The sequence below is a fragment of the Cydia fagiglandana genome, chromosome 26 (genome assembly GCF_963556715.1).
Source record: "Cydia fagiglandana chromosome 26, ilCydFagi1.1, whole genome shotgun sequence".
In the NCBI taxonomy this organism is placed as follows: Eukaryota; Metazoa; Arthropoda; class Insecta; order Lepidoptera; family Tortricidae; genus Cydia; species Cydia fagiglandana.
In genome coordinates this window covers 2801358-2824363 of record NC_085957.1, presented here as the reverse complement: position 1 = coordinate 2824363, position 23006 = coordinate 2801358, and the positions used below count along the sequence as shown (strand labels likewise).

At 40.1% G+C, this 23006-nt stretch overlaps 1 protein-coding gene across 1 annotated transcript; it reads left to right on the top strand.

The window, feature by feature from the left end:
• The first annotated feature begins 3025 nt into the window (after positions 1-3025).
• LOC134677295 (gastrula zinc finger protein XlCGF26.1-like) lies at positions 3026-6277 on the top strand. Its single transcript, XM_063535728.1, has 2 exons — positions 3026-3038; positions 4504-6277. Exons 1-2 carry the CDS (start codon positions 3026-3028, stop codon positions 6264-6266), a joined length of 1776 nt encoding a protein of 591 aa, XP_063391798.1. The 3' UTR covers positions 6267-6277.
• The last annotated feature ends 16729 nt before the right edge of the window (positions 6278-23006 follow it).

Sequence of the window (23006 nt, the reverse complement as noted above, 5' to 3'; positions counted from 1 at the left end):
GGTTTGGGCGTAATTTGTTAAGGTTTTGTTTAACCCGTGCGAAGCCGGAGCGGCTCACTAGTGCTTCTAAATAACCAAACACTTATGATTAAATATAACACTTTAAACCCTCGCGTTTTGTACACATATTTAATTACACAAACGGGGCTACGGCGATATAATTTCATTATTTTTACCTTTATTTCCGACGTTTCAGCTGAGTTGCACCAGGTCACGTATGATTAACTTGAGACACAAGCCTTTTACATTCAAGTGAACTAAAAAAATGTTATTTAAACACTTGTTGTTTTTTTACCATGTGAATTTAGGTTTAATTCATTAGTAGTCTCAGGAATATGGACATTTGTAAATATACAAGATCTTTGCCTTGTTAAAACAATTTAAGCAAGCAGTTTTTGTGATAAAATAGTAAAATACAAATAAGATTAAACCTTAAATCTGCTATATTGATTCTCATTAAATTTCTTAATCATTTATTTTGTGGCAACTAAGGCCCATAGATACATACCTTTTTATTTATAGCCTTATTTCAGAAAAGGTACATTTTTTTTATACTATGTCTACAGTTTTCATTATTCTACATTCTACGGTAACCGCTTCTGTGTGCCATTGGGCTAAGGCCTCCCCTAATCTTCTCCACTCTTCCTTATTATGAACTAATCTGGTCCATGTTTTTGTTTTTGTCCTTCCAGCCATATCTTGGATTTTATTGGACCATCTTTTAACACTTGTTCTTTTGTACGCAGCTATAGACGACCGGTTTCTGAGGTAGTGCGCCGTTTTTTGCCCGGTTGCGAAAGTGTTAAACTGCCTGCCTCTGTTTCTTTTGTGCCCTCTAGGGTGCCAGAGTGTTACAGTTTTGCTCCATCTTAGATACATGACCTTACAAAGTAACAATAATAAAAGCTTAAATAAAGTGTGGACACGAAAAAATTTGGTCGTACATATTTTTTTGTAATTTCCTCAATAAAACGAAATTTAATGTAACTTTTTTTTTACTAATAATACATGTCAGAGGCTATAAAAATACAATACAAAAGTTACTCAAGTTTATGCGTGTGTATGACATTACGTACTTTAGACTTCACCTTCGTCATCATTCGCTGAACAACATAATCAGAAACTTCTTTACTAGCTTTTTGCCACTTCGCCTTAAAAGTTTTAACGTCTTTACAATCCGTTTTATACTTTTTTAGATTTTTTTTCACTATGGCCCAATATTTCTCAATGGGCCTCAGTTCTGGGCAATTGGGGGGATTTGCTTGTTTTGGTACTACGGTTACGTTATTATTTCTGTACCACTCCATGACAACCGCACTGTAATGGCATGTCGCCAAATCCGGCCAAAACAGTACAGAACCCGTATGTTGTTGGATGAAAGGCAGCAATCTCTTTTGCAGACACTCCTTCTTGTAAACTTCTCCATTGATTGTCCCAGAAGCCACGAAAGCTTTGCTCCTCTTACCGCAGGAGCATATCGCTTGCCAAATCATGTGACGTTTTGGGAATTTTGATAATTTAATTTTTTTATATTCATCAGGAATAGTTGCCTTATTTTTTGCCACATAAAACTGTTGCCCAGGTAACTGATTAAAATCAGCCTTGACGTATGTTTCGTCATCCATGACTAGGCAATCATATTTTGTCAGAAACTGGTCGTACAATTTTCTACAGCGTGATTTGACAGAATTTTCTTGTTTTTCTGACCTATTAGGCCTGACTACAGCTTTATAAGTCTTTAAACCTTCGTAACGTTTAATTTTCTGCACATACGATTTGGACACTTTCAACTTTTTTGCAACATCTCGGATAGATATGCCCGGATTTCTCGTAAAACACTCGACTACCTTCTTTGCCTTTTTTTTGTCCACAGGTCCACTTTTTCTACCGCTTCCTTGCTTCCGTTCCACAGTCAAGTCCTTTTTGAACTTAGAAAGTACCGATTGTACCGTCGATTTATTGATTTTCAGACACTTAGCAATGTCGTTTTGTGAAATGCCTAGATTTTCTTGAAACATGTTCACGATTTTTTTTCGTATTGCAAGTTCTTTGGACGGCATTCTTTTAATTACATCATATATTATAAAAATACCGAAACAGATTGATAGAATCGAGTATTGACAGTAAGGTTTGACATAATTTTTTTTGTTTTTAAAACAAATGAACGCCGACAGATCGCATTCAAACCGACCAGATTTTTTCATGTCCACACTTTACTATAAAATCGCAAGTTGCGTGCGGCTCTTCACATCACCCATAAAATTAATGAACATTATACTTAATTTTAAATAGTTTGTATAAGTTTTGTTTTTTTGTATATTAATTGAAATGATAAAAATTGGCATTTGATTATGATTAAACTATCCTGTAAAAAGGCAAATTACCGAACTTTATGAACATTTGAATTGAAAGTTCTTACGGCACTGAAAACAACACCTGCAGTTCTTTAAGCTTCTTTGCAGTGGCGTAGCTAGCATGGGTGGCACCCGGTGCGGAAATTGTGGGTGTCACCCCAAAAACCAATCAAAATTGTAAAATAGTATATTTAAAAAGAGTAATTGTAATTTATGTTAAATAGCTCAGGATTTACTCCATCGCTATTTTACGAATTTTTATAGGTGGCACTACTGATGTTCACGGTCGGGTGTCACCCCTAAATGGGTGACACCCGGCGCGGACCGCCCCCGCCCCCCCCCCCCCCCTAGCTACGCCACTGCTTTGAACTGGTGGTTTCTACTGCAGTTGTCTCTTCTCAAAAGTTGCCATCCCCTGGCCTTAACTATTAACCTGATGTGTATATTTTTACCTTAATTTGATTTTATAATAATTGCAACCCTTTCTTTCAGTCCTTGTTAAGGAGGAAGCTGAATACACGGACGAGGAGTGTGTGAAGGAGGAGTGTGAGGACAGCAGAGACGGGTGCGGCGTGAGCGAGGCAGCCATGATGGCCGGCCTGTATACCAAGCACGAGGTGAAAGACGAGCTTGTGCTGGGGCCGGAGCTCCCGCATCAACCCATAGTCACCATGGAGCTGAGAGGTGTGTGGACATTTGTTTAACATGAATATGTACAGTAGGGCGTCCCTTATTTTGCGATTTTTAAAATTAACAACGCATACCTCCTAAATATAAAAAAATTAAGTATATACTAATTACCAGTATCAAGAACCAGTGCCAACCCACAACTGAAATTCCCATACAAATTACTATGGAGTACTTTGACCAGACACTAATTTGATAATTTTTCATTGGTTTTGTGTTTTTTTCTTGTGTGTTTTTTATCTGTATTTTGTATGTAATTTGACATTAAGAGACCATATACATCTCTTAGTAATTGTAATACGTTAGATTGAATTGTTAGTTTTATTTTATAAAATTGTTGATGTTATTATTTTTGCTTTTATGTAAATTCAATGTTGATGTGTAAAAGTGCCCTTGTGGCCTATTTGCTGAATAAATGTTGATGTTTGATGTTTGCATCAAGATTTTTTTGTTAAATAAATTTTATAAATATATCAATATTATACAAAATCGATATGAAAAAAAAATTGTCATTATCATACATTGTATGGAAAAATCTCATGAAAGTCGGCACTGGTTACAGTTACAGGAAATTGGAATGACCTGAAATTTTATTACAGAGTATTTTGGGATAAAAGAAACTGATTTAGTGGGTATGCCTTATTTATTTCTGAAAATCGTGAAATAAGGGACATCCTAATGTACAGTCAGCTGCAGATACAAACAAATACAAATCCCTGCAAAAAATTTTGCTTGTAATTAATATATGTATCACATAACTGTTTGCTAATTCTAGGAAAAATAGTATAAAAAATATCACATCGATTTCCACTGCGTAATCTGTGTTAGAAGTTGCATCAGGCTAAATCATATTTATGTAAATATATAATTATTCGTAAGAGTTATAGGAAAATCTTACTGCTATCAGAAAGGTACATTATTTGCAATATGCCTATGATAAAGTTTATAAATATAAAATAATTACAAACCCCAAAAAAACTGTCGAAAATCACATACAAAAAATTATCAACCGGGGTTTACCAAGTTTTCCGACATTACGTCGTAAAACAAATGTAATTTTTATAAATTAAAATACTGCATAAATTTAAGTAATCATTCGAAAAATGCATTAGTTTTACTATTGAAATAATAAACAGGAACAAATAGAAATTGTCTTATACTCGTAATGCATACAATTATTTTTTTCAGTCGGTCTCGGTACAAAAAATATTGAAGTTGATTGACATGACAAATACGAACGTTTCCGAGAAAATACGAAGGAAAACAAATATGCACTACATCTGTAATATTGAACTTGGCTCTCATTTTTTCATTGATGTTTTCGATGGGTCTTTTTTTACAGTTTGTTCATCGTTTCATCCCGCATAATATATCAAGCAAAAAAGTTTTTTTATGCTAGAGTATTGATTTGAATGTGTACTTTAAGTATGCAAACCATTAGTATTGTTATGTGGTGTTGCAGCGCCCGCTCCCGTCTCGTCTGCTGTGGTGTCGGGTCGGCGCGGCTCGTGCTCGGTCAGGCTGGAGCGCCTGCTGGTGGACGCGGAGCGGCGCACCTGCCGGGTCGGGCGCCGCACATACAAGCTGCACGCCACCGAGCCCGCACCCACACCCCATGTCACCGCCACCATCTATCAATGTCACCATTGCGGCAAACGGTTCAGGAACAAGTCGGTTTTGGAGAAACACATAATCACTCACTTGTCGCGTAATTCCACCCGAGAGAAAATTGCTTTGGATCGTCAACAAATGTCACAAAGGAATAGAAAACCTAATGACAAAGCCTTTAATTGTGATTACAAGTCCAATCAAAAATTACACCCAGGGAATCACAAGAAGACACGCACTGGTGAAAAGGCATTTAAATGTAACTACTGTGACTACAAGTGCAACACAAAAAATATGTTACGGAATCATATGATGACTCACACTGGTGAAAAGCCATTTAAATGTAGCTACTGCGATTACCGGTGCAATTTAAAAGGTAGTTTGCGGAGGCACCTATTAACTCATACTGATGAAAAACCTTTTAATTGTAAGCACTGTGACTACAAGTGCATTTCGAAATATTTGTTACGGAATCATATGATGACTCACACTGGTGAAAAGCCATTTAAATGTAAGTACTGTGACTACAAGTGCATTTTGAAAAATAATTTACAGAGTCATTTGATGACTCACACTGGTGAAAAGCCATTTAAATGTAGCTACTGCGATTACCGGTGCAATGCAAAAGGTAATTTGCAGACGCACCTATTAACTCATACTGATGAAAAACCTTTTAATTGTAAGCACTGTGACTACAAGTGCATTACGAAATATATGTTACAGTATCATCTGATTAACCACACTGGTGAAAAGCCATTTCTTTGTAACTACTGTGACTACAAGTGCATTACGAAGTATATGTTACAGAATCATATGATGACTCACACTGGTGAAAAGCCATTTAAATGTAGCTACTGCGACTATAAGTGCATTACGAAAAGTATGTTACAGAATCATATGATGACTCACACTGGAGAAAAGCCATTTAAATGTAACTACTGTGACTACAAGTGCATGAGGAAAAATATGTTACAGAATCATATCATGACTCACACTGGCGAAAAGCTATTTAAATGTAGCTACTGCGATTACCGGTGCAATTCAAAACGTAGTTTGCAGAGGCACCTATTAACTCATACGGGTGAAAAGCCATTTCAATGTAACTACTGTGACTACAAGTGCATTTCGAAATATACGTTACAGAATCATATGATAACTCACACTAGTGAAAAGCCATTTAAATGTAGCTACTGCGATCACCGGTGCAATTTAAAAGGTAATTTGCAGAGACACCTATTAACTCATACTGATGAAAAACCTTTTAATTGTAAGCACTGTGACTACAAGTGTATTACAAAAAGTATGTTACAGAGTCATATGATGACTCACACTGGTGAAAAGCCATTTAAATGTAGCTACTGCGATTACCGGTGCAATTTAAAAGGTAATTTGCAGAGGCACCTATTAACTCATACTGATGAAAAACCTGTTAATTGTAAGCACTGTCACTACAAGTGCATTACGAAAAGTATGTTACGGAGGCATATGATGACTCACACTGGTGAAAAGCCATTTAAATGTAACTACTGCGATTACCGGAGCAATTCAAAACGTAACTTGCAGAGGCACCTATTAACACATACTGATGAAAAGCGGCGCCCGCTTCGTTCCAGCTAATGAATATTGTATAAAATCCATTTTAAAATAAAAAGATTAATACAAATTTTAATTTGTTTTGTGTTTATTTTCAACTTCACGAAGATAATATAAAAAAATAACTATTTATGCTGAAAATATTTTGCTGCGTCGCTTTAGTATTTCGTGTTCGTATCACTAAAAAAAATCACCCCTTATGTCAATTTACGGAAAATCGCTGGAAACAATACTTCACATGTTTTTGTACTTTTAATTGTCAGGGTTCGGTCGGTAGGAGAAGTTGCTAAGCGCGCCAGGTGTTCAAAATGTTCTTGTCGTGACGTTAATTATTAAGTGAATAAGAGCGTGTCAAGGTAATTTTGAACACCTCGCCCGCTTAGCAACTGCTGCTGCTGACTGTACGGTAGTACTATTATACTATGGTACTGCCCTATAATGGTTCTGTTCACGGGCATGGTTCTGGCTACCCCCGGTGAAGTGAGCCAGCAAATCCTGCGCCGTCTCAGCCAGATGACGGAACACATCTACCTTCTCCCTCTCCACTCTCAGCCTCTCCCTTTCCAGTCTCAGCTTTTCTCTCTCTCTCGCGTGCAGGTTTCTCTCTCGTATCTCATCTAACTTAAGTCGCCGGCGTTCGATCGATGTGAAGTTATTGAGTGCTTCGGCGAGGGACACACGCGGTAGTAGGGAGCGACGATTTGCAGGAGGACTAGTAGGAAGATGACTAGTTGCAGTAGAACGACTAGTAGTAGCACTGGTTGTAGTAGAATGGCGAAAGCTTGATGGAGGATGAGTATCTGAAGTAGGAGCGTTTAACGATTCTTGTGAATTTGCCGTGTTTGGTGTATCGGGCGCGGGGCGGGGGTGCGGTGCCGCGGGCGCGGGGCGGGGTTGCCGGGAGCAGGGTGTTGGTGGCGCTCCGAGTGCCGATGCCGTTGAATATGCTGAAAAGTACCATTCCGTTTTACCAAAAGTCAAAAACTTTTTTTTTCATAATTTATCATTAATAACTTAAATCGACATAATATTTTTGTATTTTATTATGTGTAACGCAAGTCACGTAGCTTATTAACCTTTTGAACACCACAGACGGCAATTGACGTCAACACAAAATCGTGACAACGACGCCAAAGACGGCATTTGACGTCGAATGTTTTTTGTTGAAAATCTACTGAAAAACAGCGCACTTTTAGGTTGGCATTACTTATTCACAAAACTAAATTTTACCCCCGTAGCGTTAGTGGTACGGCAAATGGCAAATGGCGTTCAAAAGGTTAATACTTAATACTAACTATGAACTGTAATTGACAGGTAAATATTTGTCTGAAAATAAAAACAGTATTCTCCAGGTCATGACGGGCTCAGCATTGAGCATTTGCAGTATGCGGGCACACATCTGCCTAGACTTTTGGCCGTGCTGTTTAATCTGTGCATTAAACACTCATACCTACCAACGGAGCTAATGAGAACGGTAGTTGTGCCGATTATTAAGGACAAGACGGGTGATATTGGAGATAAATCCAACTATCGGCCGATCTCATTGGCTACCGTTATCGCCAAAGTATTTGACAGCATGCTTAATAGACATCTAAATATTCATGCTACGCTACATGATAACCAGTTCGGGTTTAGACCCAAACTCTCAACAGAAAGCGCCATTGTCTGTCTGAAGCATGCCGTCAAATACTATACCGATAGAAATACGCCCGTTTACGCCTGCTTTCTCGACTTGTCGAAGGCATTTGATCTGGTTTCCTATCATAAGCTGTGGGAAAAGCTCGACAAGATTAAATTACCTCTAGAGCTTATCCGGATATTTCAGTATTGGTATGGAAGCCAGATCAATCATGTCAGATGGGGGGAGAGTATTTCGGAGGGGTACAGGTTGGAGTGTGGCGTGAGACAAGGGGGGCTGAGCTCGCCCACACTCTTCAACCTGTACGTTAACGATCTGATTGAGGTGCTCAGCAGCCGTCATGTCGGTTGTCACATTGACGGGGTATGCTTCAACAATATTAGCTACGCAGACGACATGGCGTTGCTGAGTGCATCTGTTGGAGGTCTCCGCGAACTCATTAGTCTCTGCGAGCAGTTTGCCAGTAGTCACGGCCTTAAATATAACGCTAAGAAGAGCGAACTAATGATTTTTAGGGCGGGGACTAAATGTCCGTCCGAGGTACCTCCTGTACGTCTCAGCGGGGTCCCTTTGAAGCGTGTTCACCGGTTCAAATATCTAGGCCATGTATTAACTGACGACCTTAAAGATGACGAAGATATTGAACGGGAGCGGAGAACGTTGTCAGTCCGAGCCAATATGATAGCCCGCAGGTTTGCTCGTTGTTCTTTTAACGTCAAAACTACACTGTTTCGTGCATATTGTACCACTTTTTACACGAGCAGCCTGTGGGTTAAATACACACAGAAGGCATACAACGCTCTCCGTGTTCAATACAACAATGCTTTAAGGGCGCTGCTGCATCTGCCGAGGTTTTGCAGCGCCTCGGGAATGTTCGCGGAGGCGCGTGTGGACTGCTTTTACGCCACCATGCGCAAGAGAGCAACATCAGCAGCGAGACGTGTGCGCACCAGCGGCAGCGCCCTGCTGGCAGTCGTCGCCGACAGGCTTGATGGTCCATTTATGGGACACTGGTTGTCATTGCATGCACCAGTGTCCCATAACTGGGCGAAATGATGTAACTAGTTAAGTAAGGTTCTAAAATTAATATTGTTTGACATTCCGTATTCCTTTTTATTGTATTGTATATAGTATGCCATTGTATTGTTTATGTGTATTTTTATTATGGGTTAAAAGCCTGAAATAAATGATATTTTATTATTTTATTTATTTTTACAGTATTTCTCATAAAATCATCCCTTGAGGTGAAAGTGGGCTATGGAAACGCTAATTCTACGTAAACCAAGTGGCGGGCAGACGCCAATAATAAAATGCACATACCATCTCCAGCGTTAGCGGCCTCCGACTGTCCTGAGCCGCCATGCGCTACGTTGTCGTCTTTAGGTGGTGCCGAAATCTTTGGTGGAATCTGGCATTAAAAGTAACATCGTTTACCTCTTACCATCTTATAGGGTATTTGACTGTATTTAACTTTTTGAACGCCAAAGACGGCATTTGACGTCAAACGTTTTTTGATGGGAATCTACTGAAGAACAGCCCACTTTTAGGTTGGCATTATTTATTCACAAAACTAAGTTTTACCCCCGTGGCGTCAGTGGCACGGCAAATGTATGCGCCGTTTGGCGTTCTAAAGGTCAGTGTTGCCAACTCGGATTTTGAAAAAATGCTAGACTATTGTGCAGATTATGCCAAAGTTTTTTGAAAAATGCTACAAAAAAAAAGCTAAAATGTCACTTGAAATTAGACACTTAAAAACACATACATTTTTCAAATTTGCCGCCTTTTTCTACTGACAAGATCTGCTTGACCAACTTTATATAGTCCGTCGACGTCCATCCGTCCACAAAAGTCAAAATTCATAATTATGAAAATATGAACCACATAAGGCAATGGCGCATATTGTTGCTGCCAAGTTTTTGCAGACTAGGCTTAGACTAAATTATGCTAAAAAATATGCCCGATGCTAAATAGAAAATTTTGGTGTCAAAGCGAGTGAAAATATGCCAGATCTGGCATCATTTATACCAAGTTGGCAACACTGCTAAAGGTTAAAATAAATTATTCTACAACATGCATGAAATAAAGCACCAGAAGATTAATAGAGAAACGTAGACAGCAGTTATTTTTAGACACAATTTCTATTTGAATACCCGTGTAAAACTATAAAGAGTAGGTAATTTGATCGTGACGTCACATGCTAGTGTTTCAAATAAATTCCATAGTAGAAAAGTCGTTTTGACAGTTCGAAAAAAGAAACTGATTTGACAGTAGTCAAATACCCTATTCGCCAGTAACTGGCCACCCTAAACTAGAAATGATTCTATTCACCTATAAACATAATTCATTTTAGTATAAAAGGTTTCAATAAGTGGCCAGCTTTAAAAAACTATTAGCCACCTTATACTAAAATGAATTCTGTTTGTAGGTGAATAGAGCTCATGTTTAGTTTAGGGTGGCCAATTGCTGGCGAATAACCTACTTCGTTTTACTATTTTTACTTCTGAAACCAAAACTAATGCTTTTCCCTTAAAACGTCACACATGGTATACAGGGTGACTCATTCAAATCGGTCAGTATCGGAAAATCTGAAACTATAAGACATACGACGATCTCTTCTTAGGAACCATCTCATCGATTTTAGTAACAAGAAAAACTGCATTCATACATTTAATAAAAATGTATGTAAAATGTATTGAAAAAAAAAATTGGTCATTTCCAAAATAACTAAAATAAATTAAAGGATATGAAAACAACCTATGCCGTCCTCTATAATAGTCCATGCACGGGGCCCATAAAAAGTTGAATAAATATAAAACAAGACCGAAGTGATCCCATAAGTGTTCCGTAAACAAAGTTTTGTACGGAACACTAAAAAAAGCGGCCAAGTGCGAGTCGGACTCGCCCATGAAGGGTTCCATAGCAAGCAAGTAACATAATAAAATCGCGGTCTATGACGTATTAAAAAAACTACTTACTAAATCTCGTTCAAACCAATTTTCGGTGGAAGTTTGCATGGTAATGTACATCATATAGTTTTTTACTTTTATCATTCTCTTATTATAGAAGTTACAGGGGGGGGGGGGGGGCACACATTTTACCACTTTGGAAGTGTCTCTCGCGCAAACTGTTTAGTTTAGAAAAAAATGATATAAGAAACCTCAATATCATTTTTGAAGACCTATCCAATATACCCCACACGTATGGGCAGGCCTATGGAACTCTCCGCGCGAGCTCGGATTTATACCTACGATTCTGCTCCCGTTCACGGTAGAAAAGCAAGCCAGTTGGTTGCCACATGCGCTCACGCACGCGCGTCACCGCGCGCCGCACTGACAATATTTACGATAGTTACAAGCTACGTAGGTACTACTGAATTACTTTAATTAAATAATTAAACATGTAGTGTTTATTACGACAAATGTACTTATAGTTAGATATCTATTTGCAATAGGTAGCTAACTTGGTAAATGTTCATTTTATCGACAGTAAGATCTTAATTTTACACCGGAAAATAGGTACTCATTTATTTTGCTCTGGTTATCTTATAATGAATTGATTTTAAATCACACGAAGTTTTAAAACTAATTCTTTCTAGGTTCATTGCGTGGTTTATAAGACGGCGTAAACACTGCGGTCACTGCAGGGACATATGACCTTTTAAAATGAGTATTTCGCAAACACTACCCTAACCTAACGCATAAACGGAATACTATAAATTATTGCCGAAGGGAGGAAGAGATAGATATTCGAGTCCAAAACGCCCTAAGATGCTCGGCAGCGCTCCATCGAGTCTTAGTGTCCAAGCTGATCAGTAGACCAACCAAGATTCGAGTCTACAAGACCGTGATTAGACCAATTTTGATGTATGGGTGTGAAGCTTGGACGCTGACTCAGAAAGAAGAGAGCAAGCTCTTAGTGGCGGAGAGGAAAATCTGGCGGAAGATTCTGGGACCTATCAGAGAGGAGGATGGAACTTGGAGGCGAAGAAAAAATAGGGAGCTAGAGGAGCTGGTTGCGATGCCTAATATAATTGGCGAGATCAAAGCAACACGACTCCGCTGGCTTGGTCACCTGGAGAGAATGGGGGAGGATCGTGCTGTGAGAAGAGCGTATGTGGGGCGCCCGGGCGGAAAACGTCCATCTGGGCGTCCCAGATACCGCTGGAGTGACGAAGCCCAAAAAGACCTGTCTGCCCTCGGAATACCCAACTGGCGTGAAGTGGCGCAAAATAGGGCAGAATGGCGCTCTCTTGTGTCAGAGGCCAAGATCCTCTTTGGGTCACTGAGCCAGTGATGTATGCATGTATGTATGTATAAATTATTGCAACTTAACTTGCTTAAATGTAGTTATTTAACGCTATATGCTGTTATCGTCGGGTGACAAGCAAAAGTCACTAAGCACTATCAAAAAATTAAAGTAACAATGCACTTTATTACACTTGTAACACGGTTTATTGTCCAATAATTTCAATGGTGTTAGTTAGTGATTTTTGCTTGTCACCCGACGTTATATACTTTATGGCAAGTTCTAATGTTAGTTTGATAGTTTGATCAATCGAATTAGAGACCGGTCTTCACACGTATAAAAAATTCTATGCGTCGCGTCGGCAACCCTAGCGTTGTGCCGGTGCGCGCGGTGCGGCGCGCTGAAGGTCACTCCATTGTATTTCTGTGTAGGTATCAAACCATTTTTATTTATTATAGTATTTGCGTTTTCTTTGAGAGATAAGTATCTGTTCGTAAGAACTATTATATAATTTGTGGTATGGGTTTGATGAAAAAAACAAAATTTGAGTTACAGTTCCAAGTATGGGGAACCCCCCAAATTTATTGTTTTTTTCTATTTTTGTGTAAAAATCGTAATGCGGTTTACAGAATACATCTACTTACCACGTTTCAACAGTTTAGTTCTTATAGTTTCGGAAAAAAGTGGCTGTGACATACAAACGGACAGACAGACAGACATGACGAATCCGTAAGGGTTCCGTTTTTTGCCATTTGGCTGCGGAACCCTTGAGCTAAAAAGCTTGTAAAAAAAGATACTTCTTCCCTAGTCTAAAGAAATTACTTATTGAGCTGTGTCCGTATAGCCTTAACGAGTACTTTATAAAACTTAATGTAAGATAGAATGAATTGCATGCTTGCTATAATATTATTTTAAATATTGTATTTTAATATATGCTACACCGATCTGGTAAAATTGTATTGAGACAATATGACATGTAAAATGGTACCATCTTATGTAAACATACAATTCATGGCAAATAAATAAATGAAATGAAATGAAATGATACTTACAAAGCCTTTCTCCAAGTCGGCCATTTTATAGGCAGTCGGTTTCATGACGCCCAACACGCGCTTCTCTAGAACGTTGAGGGGACCCTTTGCCGCGTTATTCTTTCTTAATATGATTGCCTTCTTCTTTGTATTGGCTTTCCAGTCAGCCCACACCTGGAAAACGAACAGTTGATATCTTAGAATACGTCAATGTGGTGAAGATCGGCGTATAAAATACGGTCTTCCCCAACCTTTCTAGAAACTATTCTATATCCTTCCCCACGACATACTATCTATATACCAAATTTCAACTAAATCGGTTTAGCGGTTTAAGCGTGAAGAGGTAACAGACAGACCGACACACTTTCGCAAAAGCTTTTATTTCGGACAAGATATCCATAGTAAACTTAATAAATTACAAAACAACATCAATATAATGAATAGAATCAGGCGTCACTTTGCGGAAATCCATATTAATTAAATACAAAATATTACTTTGTTAATCCGATAAGATAACGTGCCATTCATAGTCATTCAGTGCTAACCCGTTACAGGTGAAAACCGCATGAAAATCCGTTCAGTAGTTTTGAGTTTATCACGAAGATACAAAAACACAAACAGACAGACGCGGCGGGGGACTTCGTTTTATAAGGTGTATTGATTAATTAATGTTCAATACTTTAAAGAAACAAAAGCTTACCTATAGTTCGTTTTTTTTGCATTAGAAAGATCTTGCAAGAAGGTAAGCGATCTTGACATGTCTTTTAATTGAAAAACGCTTTTTAAAAATCAAAAACTATTACTTATGAAAGCAGAAGAATATAAATCATCGTATTAGATTCATAATTGTTACATATTTGCCGTAACTTATTTTTAAATTGTGTTTTTCAATTAAAAGACACATCATGATTGTTTACCTTATTTCTAATGCTAAAAAAAACGAACTATAACGTGAAATGTTTTTAAACTCTATAGTGACTTACTTTCTTCCACTTCTCGGGGGGCTTATAGACGCCGCCGGGCACGGCGTTGAGCGTCGTCACGAGCTGCAGCCACAGCCGGTCGCCCCACAGCCGGCAGCCGCGCTATATCCGAGTGTCTAATACACAATAAAGGATTAAACGAACTTACCTGACTTGACGTTAGTTTATACTTACTTTCTTCCACTTCTCGGGGGGCTTATAGACGCCGCCGGGCACGGCGTTGAGCGCGGTCACGAGCTGCAGCCACAGCCGGTCGCCTCACAGCCGGCAGCCGCGCTATATCCGAGTGTCTGATACACAATAAAGGATCAAACGAACTTACCTGACTTGGCGTTAGTTTCTACTTACTTTCTTCCACTTCTCGGGGGGCTTGTAGACGCCGCCGGGCACGGCGTTGAGCGTCGTCACGAGCTGCAGCCACAGCCGGTCGCCCCACAGCCGGCAGCCGCGCTATATCCGAGTGTCTAATACACAATAAAGGATCAAACGAACTTACCTGACTTGACGTTAGTTTATACTTACTTTCTTCCACTTCTCGGGGGGCTTATAGACGCCGCCGGGCACGGCGTTGAGCGCGGTCACGAGCTGCAGCCACAGCCGGTCGCCTCACAGCCGGCAGCCGCGCTATATCCGAGTGTCTGATACACAATAAAGGATCAAACGAACTTACCTGACTTGGCGTTAGTTTCTACTTACTTTCTTCCACTTCTCGGGGGGCTTGTAGACGCCGCCGGGCACGGCGTTGAGCGTCGTCACGAGCTGCAGCCACAGACGGTCGCCCCACAGCCGGCAGCCGCGCTATATCCGAGTGTCTAATACACAATAAAGGATCAAACGAACTTACCTGACTTGACGTTAGTTTATACTTACTTTCTTCCACTTCTCGGGGGGCTTGTAGACGCCGCCGGGCACGGCGTTGGGCGCGGCCACGAGCTGCAGCCACAGCCGGTCGCCCCACAGCCGGCAGCCGGGCGGCAGCCGCGCTATATCCGATTGTCTAATACACAATAAACGATCAAACGAACTTACCTGACTTGGCGTTAGTTTATAGTGACTTACTTTCTTCCACTTCTCGGGGGGCTTGTAGACGCCGCCGGGCACGGCGTTGAGCGCCGTCACGAGCTGCAGCCACAGCCGGTCGCCTCACAGCCGGCAGCCGCGCTATATCCGAGTGTCTGATACACAATAAAGGATCAAACGAAGTTACCTGACTTGGCGTTAGTTTATAGTGACTTACTTTCTTCCACTTCTCGGGGGGCTTGTAGACGCCGCCGGGCACGGCGTTGAGCGTGGTCACGAGCTGCTGCCACAGCCGGTCGCCCCACAGCCGGCAGCCGGGCGGCAGCCGCGCTATATCCGAGTGTCTAATACATAATAAAGGACTATACACTTAAAGGGCCAATTTTTAATGTATATTAATAATAATAATAATAAGCCCGCAGGGCAGCTTGTGGCGAGCTGTTGGGGAGTAACGACCCCACGGACCCGAGTGCTCCCGAGAGTCGGTCAGGGTCTCCGTCTCCGGCGTGTCTTCGTCGGTCGGAGTGGACCCCAAGGGGACCCGCAGGACTCTCAGCTCTGGCTTGCCTTAATTGGCCGTCCAGAGAGGAGTCGCTAGAGCTATATGCTCCAGGGGTGGAAGTGAAAGATGCATAAGACGCGAGTTGGCACAGTGGTTGTTAACAGCCACTGGGTAGAAAGCGGCGCACACCTCTCGACACCCCTGAGCCGCTCACACCGGTGTTGCCTCTGGTCGTCTTTACGACGGCAGTTTCAGGGGCCCATCTAGTAAGCGGCGAGTCACCACCTGCCTCGATAACGTGTACTAACATTGTTATGGCAGGTGTCCGGACCTCTCAGCAATAGCCCAATCTTTTGACAAGCCAAAATTCATCACTATAACCAGCACTTTTCTCCACTATATTTACAATAGCCCCTACGCCTGTTGGGACCGATTGACGGGTATCTATTTGTACCCGTGAATGGGTTCTAGCAGGTGTATTACATAACAGCAAACTTCTCCAAAGGGCCTCTACGTGTTGGATCTGTATCCCCACGCACGCCTATCAAATGACCGGGATGTATATACCCGTGAGTTTTTAAGAGAGACAAATAATAATAACCCCGCGGGGGCAGCTTGTGGCGAGCTGACGGTGAGTGGCGACACCGCGGACCCCTATTCCAGAGGGCCCTGTCATCTGGCCCTCGCCTCTGTGCTTGCCTTGATTGGCCGGCCAGAGTGGAGTCGCAAGAGCGGGACCTATGCTCCAGGTTGGAAGTGTAAAATGTCATAACGCCGGCGGCCTGCTGAACGGATCACCGGGATCTGGCTACCGCAGACTCACCTCTCGACAACCTTACAGCCGCTCCGAAGTGTTGCCCTATTGTCGCACTGTGCGTGCGGCCGTTGTAGGGCCCACTAAATGAGTAGGCGAGTCACCACCTGTCTTACACAATTTTGAGACTGATTGTCACGGCAGGTGTCCGCTAGTCTCCTCCCATAACCCATTATCCAGTCCATCCAACTTGCATATCAATAGCCCATGACCTTAGTTCCCATCGCAGCACAAAAGTGCTGCACTGCAATAGTCTTTGCACCTGCCGGGACCATCTCCGGATGTATCATATTGTGCGCTCGGGGATGGTATCCGCCATGTGTATCCTTTGCTTTTAGAGTAAACTGTCTTAAAGGGCCTCTGCGCTGTTGGCTTCGGCCCCACGCACGCCTCCCAAAGGTCCGGGATCCCATGGTCCCGAGATATGGAAAGGACAAACAAATAATAATAATAAAAGACGTTTATTCAAAAAGTTTGAACATAGGTACATAATAAAAGTACACGATAATGCTTACAAACTAATTGAAAAGGTTGTAAGGCTCAGCTTATGTCTGTGCCAGAAGGCTTCGGGGCACAGCGGCCTTAAAGACTTGCAGCAACGGACGCTGTTATTCTGCCACCGCCGTATTTGTATCTAGCTAAGGACAGTAAAAACATTTACACTATTTATTACATGTAGGACAAGATAGCAAAACCGAACAATGTGCAGTGGATAAAAAAGTGCTAACTTTACTAAAATTAAATATCTATAGAGCAGGTCACTCAACCAAAAGTGTATGTTACATTCTTTTGGAGGTCCAGCAAATAAGCCTTGCAACGTAGTTTGAAAACCGCCAGGGACTTACTGTTAACTACTGGTGGCGGCAAATTGTTCCAGCATTTAGACGCAGCATAGCGAAAGCTGCCTCTAAATGACTGAAGCCGGAGCAATGGAAGGGAGATACGCTCTTGTTGCTCACGCAGACCTTTCAACTTTCGGTTTGGCTTCCATTCAAGTTTACACGCGAGATAGGGTGGAATACCAGATTGTTTAAGCGTAAATACCATTGACGCAAGCTTTAATATTCGTCTGTGTGACATATTCAGTTTACCCGCTTTATTAAGGTAAGGGCTAATATGTGAGCGGCGAGGGATATCTTGACAGAAACGTATGCATGAATTTTGTACACGTTGAATCGCTCGTTCTGTTCTTTTTCTTATGCATTCATACATATACACATACATGTACATATAATCATGCCTATTTCCCGGAGGGGTAGGCAGAGACCACGGATTTTCACTTGCTACGATCCTAACATACCTTTTTCGCTTCCTTCGCTTCCATAACATTTTCTCGCTCGAGCTCTCGAGCTCGCCGGTTTAGGGTGCTCTTGACCTGGCCTTTTTTCAGGATTTCCCCGATCTGATCAGAGAAAGTCCGCCGAGGTCTACCCCTTCGAACTCCAACTTCCACTTCTCCCTTATACACTCTGCACTCTCATTGTTAGCCTTCTTTCACTCATTCTTTCCACATGTCCAAACCATTTCAACATACCTTTCTCAAATTTTGTCACTACATCTACATCCATTCCACACTTTTCCCTTATCACACTGTACACATACATATAACTACGCCTATTTCCCGGAGGGCTAGGCATGTTTTATATGACTTTCATAACTAAAGGAGATAGTATGTATGAAAATAAATTTAATTGTACCTTTCCATAAACCCAACTAGAGTTGCATATTGTTTATAATTAGCGCGCGCCCGCGGCTGCATAACCATGCCTGAAAATATAATAATATTATAAATAAAATAACATAAAACGGTTTGCAATTTTATTAGGCAGACGTCCGATTTTTTATCCCATAGCTCAGTACTTAGTCCATCTCTTTCACCCAATATCCTAGTTCATATTAGATCCCATAAACTCTCAATAGTCCTTACACCCTGGCGATGGCGGGTGCTGCCTCTGCGTGCGTCCCATGACAGCCCTTACATTTCATTAAAGTGTAAAAAGGTCCTCTACATGTTGGCTGCGGCTCCGGGCATGCCTCCCAAAGGTCCGAGGCACCATTGTTCCGTGATGGGAAAGACTTATAAATAAATAAATATTACAGGACTAATATTTGGCTAAATATAGCTGTGACACTTTGCGATATTTGGACAAATAAGGCCAAGAGTGTAGAGGTAAGATAAAGTGTTGTGAACACACTTCTTCTCCTCTTCTCTCACTGATTGATGAAATCTACTTTAACACTAAGGCCCACTTGCACCATCCCATTAACCCGGGGATAAGCGGTCAAAACTAATAACCTAATGTCAAATTGTACTGGTAACCATGGTAACGCCAGGTGCCAGGATAACGCGAGGAAGAAGTTAGTGTACCTAATAAAGTAAAATAAATAAATATAATAAACATGGAGATATTGGAGAGGGCAAGTTACCATGCGTCGGAACCTCAGCTTCCTCTGGCTCCAACACAACGACTTCTTCAAGCACGTGGCTTGTGTACAGGCCGGCCAGCACGCCCGCCTCGCTCGCTTCTGCACTCTCACACTCCTCCTTCACATCCTCTACTTGTAATAATACTGCTTCCTCTTCATCTAAAAACAATGTGTGGACATTAGACCGATCTACTTTATAGATATCATAGACACAGCAATACTTGGCTACTAAGTGTAAGATAATTCAATACCTATTTATGTCTCTACGTTCATGATTTTAATTTGTTTTATTGTTCTTTAATTTAGTATATTATCTCTTTGTCCGAGATACAGGATTATATTCCTAGTTCAGGCGCACGTAACAATGTACGTAAAATGTAAAAGTTCACATAATGTAACATTAGCAATTCGAAACGTCGGGATGTAGTATGAATTCAATATACGCGATATAATTTTTGTCACTACATCTACATTCAGTCCACACTTTTTCCTTATCACACTGTACACATAGATATAACTACGCTTATTTCCCGGAGGGGTAGGCATGTTTTATATGACTAATAGTTTTATTTCATGGGTAACTATCGCGGTAACCGAAGACAATATTTCTGCAGTAAATCTGGATAATTAAACCCACCCGTGAGTAGCAGCGGTATTTGTTTACAGTAAAATAACGTACGTAGTAAACTCACCGTCATCACTGTCCTCACATTCGGGTCCTTCCTGGATGTATACCTCTTCCAGCGACATACTGCCAACCACGAATTCATGTAAATGAAATTACTTATATGACGAGTCTATATTGATGCAATCTTTACACAAAACTGAACGATTCTAAATGAAATAAACGGATATGATTGATATTTTAATTATTTTATCACTGACGCCGTACGCCGAGATCCCGAGATTGATTGTCACTGTCAGTGTCACTCAGTGTTGCCGTGGTGAAGTAAGAAATGACAGCGTTTTACACAAAAATAAAACGCTAATTAAATAACTTACCCTATTCGGAACCTAATAATAATATTGAGAATGGCAACCCTGTTGTCGGTCGTATTGTCCTTTTCTAGCATATACGTCCCTCTCTCTCCCACACTCCCACCACACAGCAGTTTGCTTTTTGGCGGTTGTCGCAAAAACAAATTTCCAACTCATTGTCTCAAAATTACACCAGGCAGGATTAAAACTTTAGGTTCCGAATAGGGTAAGTTATTTAATTAGCGTTTTATTTTTGTGTAAAACGCTGTCATTAAACAACTGTACCGCTATTCGGAACCTAATAATAATATTGAGACGTGTTTGTTATCGCCTGGTGGTGGGAAGACGCCAAGCCAATGTGATTATACATGTACTTATTATGTATATGTAATATTATTATATTATGAGTGTTTAATTAATTATGCAGTACACCCTTTATTTTAACACCTGTGAGGAGAGAGGTATTTAGTAAAGCATACAATTTGATATTCCATTATATTATGATTATGATACTAACTTAACATTTTGTATACGTACTTAATGTACTTATAAATGTTCAAAAAGAATAAGTGAGTCACCACAAGGGTGCTATACTTAATTACTTAAATGTAGGTATGTGAAAACTAGGTAAAAGAAGATGTGATAAGTCAGTCTACTCTTCAAAGAGCATACAACATCTGTTATAAGGAGTAATGTAATTCAAGTATGAAAAGATAAAAATAATAACGTACTAGAGTAGTTTTTATTTATAAGTCGCAATTCTTATCAAATTTGATAATAATTATCTATAATAGTAAAGTAAGCAGTTGCAGGAATATAACAAGGACAGGACCTTTCTTATTTCCAGAATCCCTCGGGATTAGGTAGACGAATATTTTAATTATTCGTTATATCACTATCACCACAAACAGAGTTAATAAAATTAGGTACTTATTCAAATGTCATAGGGAATCACTAAATTTATTTAATGACTGTAAGCCATATACTTGGTTATAGGTTATAGTTATAGCTATAAAATGCATTTAACCCTTTTATATGCTTTACTAACGAGAACGCAAGTCACTGTAAATACATAAATAAACCTTACTTAAAAGTGTGAAGGTTAGGTACTATGAGAGCTTAAGCCACAACACTCATTGTTCACTGCGCTGTGGCACTAGTTATGACGCTTTGTGGTGTTCTTGTGTAGAATTGCCACAGAACTTTATCAATAATATTTGCAGAGTCATTCTAATTAAATTCATGTTTAGCTATCATAACCTTAATTTTACTCAATAATTTGTATATATGTAGTAAGAGTAGTTTCTTAGTGGTTTACTTTATCTGGTGCCTACTGGTAGACATAAGCCTTAAAACTTTATTGGTTCTGACCGCTAAAGTGGCTTAATTTCTGTAAACTATTCATAGACATTGCTTAATTCTGAATATTCAGTTTTCTCTATTCAGTGTGTAAATTATAAGGAATCAGATACTTAATTCGAAACCCTAGCTCATCGCATAGGTGCTTTTAACCGAAATACAAATTTATGTGCTTATTTCGTGATTTTACATTATTTGCTGTGGGAAACCAGGGGGTTCCCGACCATTTGCCGGGCGCCTGTGGCCCCAAAGCCACAGCGCAGAGGCCCTTTAAGAGGGACCTATTTTATCCAATGCTAGAATCAACACTTTGTCGAATCTATTAGATATTTAGGTATACTTATCCTCCTTATGAACTAAGGATAATTGTTACTTGTTTATATTTCAATAATAGCAAGATTGTAAATTATTTTATATTCTGAAATATAATATTACTTAATTTGGGCCAGTGTACTTTTGTATACTATATCTCTGGCCTACTACCTACTATATAGGTTAGTCTAATAACATCCCGCCTCCTGGGAGGCAATATACAGAGTTCTTGGATATATATTCACGATATCGCTAAGTGTGTGGATCTAGTTTTCCGACACTTGACTGCATGAAATTATTGTGTACATTTTTTACAGGTCTCGAGCAAGAAGGGTACCTATATATAGGTTGAGGTCCTTAACTTGTGGATTTGGTAATAGGAGCAAGACACAGACGGGGTGTAAATTAATTGATCCACCATGTTTCAAGAGATTCATGTGCATTGATGCCTTCAAGTTACACTGTACAGACAGACTATATAACTCTTTTGCAGAGTTTTGCCAACATATTATAATATAATATAAATGACTGCATTTGTTTGGGTGTACTTGTTCCACGACAAAAACATATTTATATATATTACAATGTATTTTTGAAAAGTACTCGCCTTTCAAAATAGCTTCGCCTTTTCGCAAGGCTTGCTGCTGTTTCACATTGTGCAAAGCAAACAGTATCGCAATGCTATAATTTTGTATAAATTGAGAACTAGAGGGTCATGCCCTAGACGTGACCGCCCAGAAGTTATACTAGAATCGTTCGTGCAAACCATTAAGTCACTGTTTATTAAAAACCTTATGACTGGGTACATTACATTCCACGGTGGGTACATTTGTTAAACGTATAGTATCAAACTATGACGAATAATGTTAAGTGAATTAAGTGATAACAATATTTGGTCCGTGCATAGAAGCACGTGCCTTTGAGATTAGTGCATGGGTAGTTTAAAATAAACTTAATCTGTGCATAGGAGCACTTACGATCAAGGTGGTTCGAATCCTCAAGGTTCACAAGGCAGACATAAGGGTGTAAAATAAATCATTCATAAACGCCCCGTTAGGTCAGTTTTGTACATTTTTATTTCCAACATGCTTGTGCAGCACATGACAATTTTCCTATACCATGCCAGTCAGGGATATAATAATTAAATAGGTACCTAACCTTGGTTATGTCGTGTACCTACATAGGTAGGTACTCGTAAAAATGTTAACTGAAAGACTAGTGCTCTCGAGGCAAATATAATTTATATTAATTTCTAGTCTGTCATAGCAGGCATAGACTTCAAAGGTTTTTAGATATTCATAGGGCCGCTAAACGGAACCCTTTGTACACCTTGAGCAGGCTGTTTGTGCTCTTGTAATTTTATTTTCACACCATCAGTGATATTAAACATAGCTTATTTCAGAATTGAACCGTAAGCTATGTTGTGTCGTGAGCTTAAGTGAGCCTGATTTAAT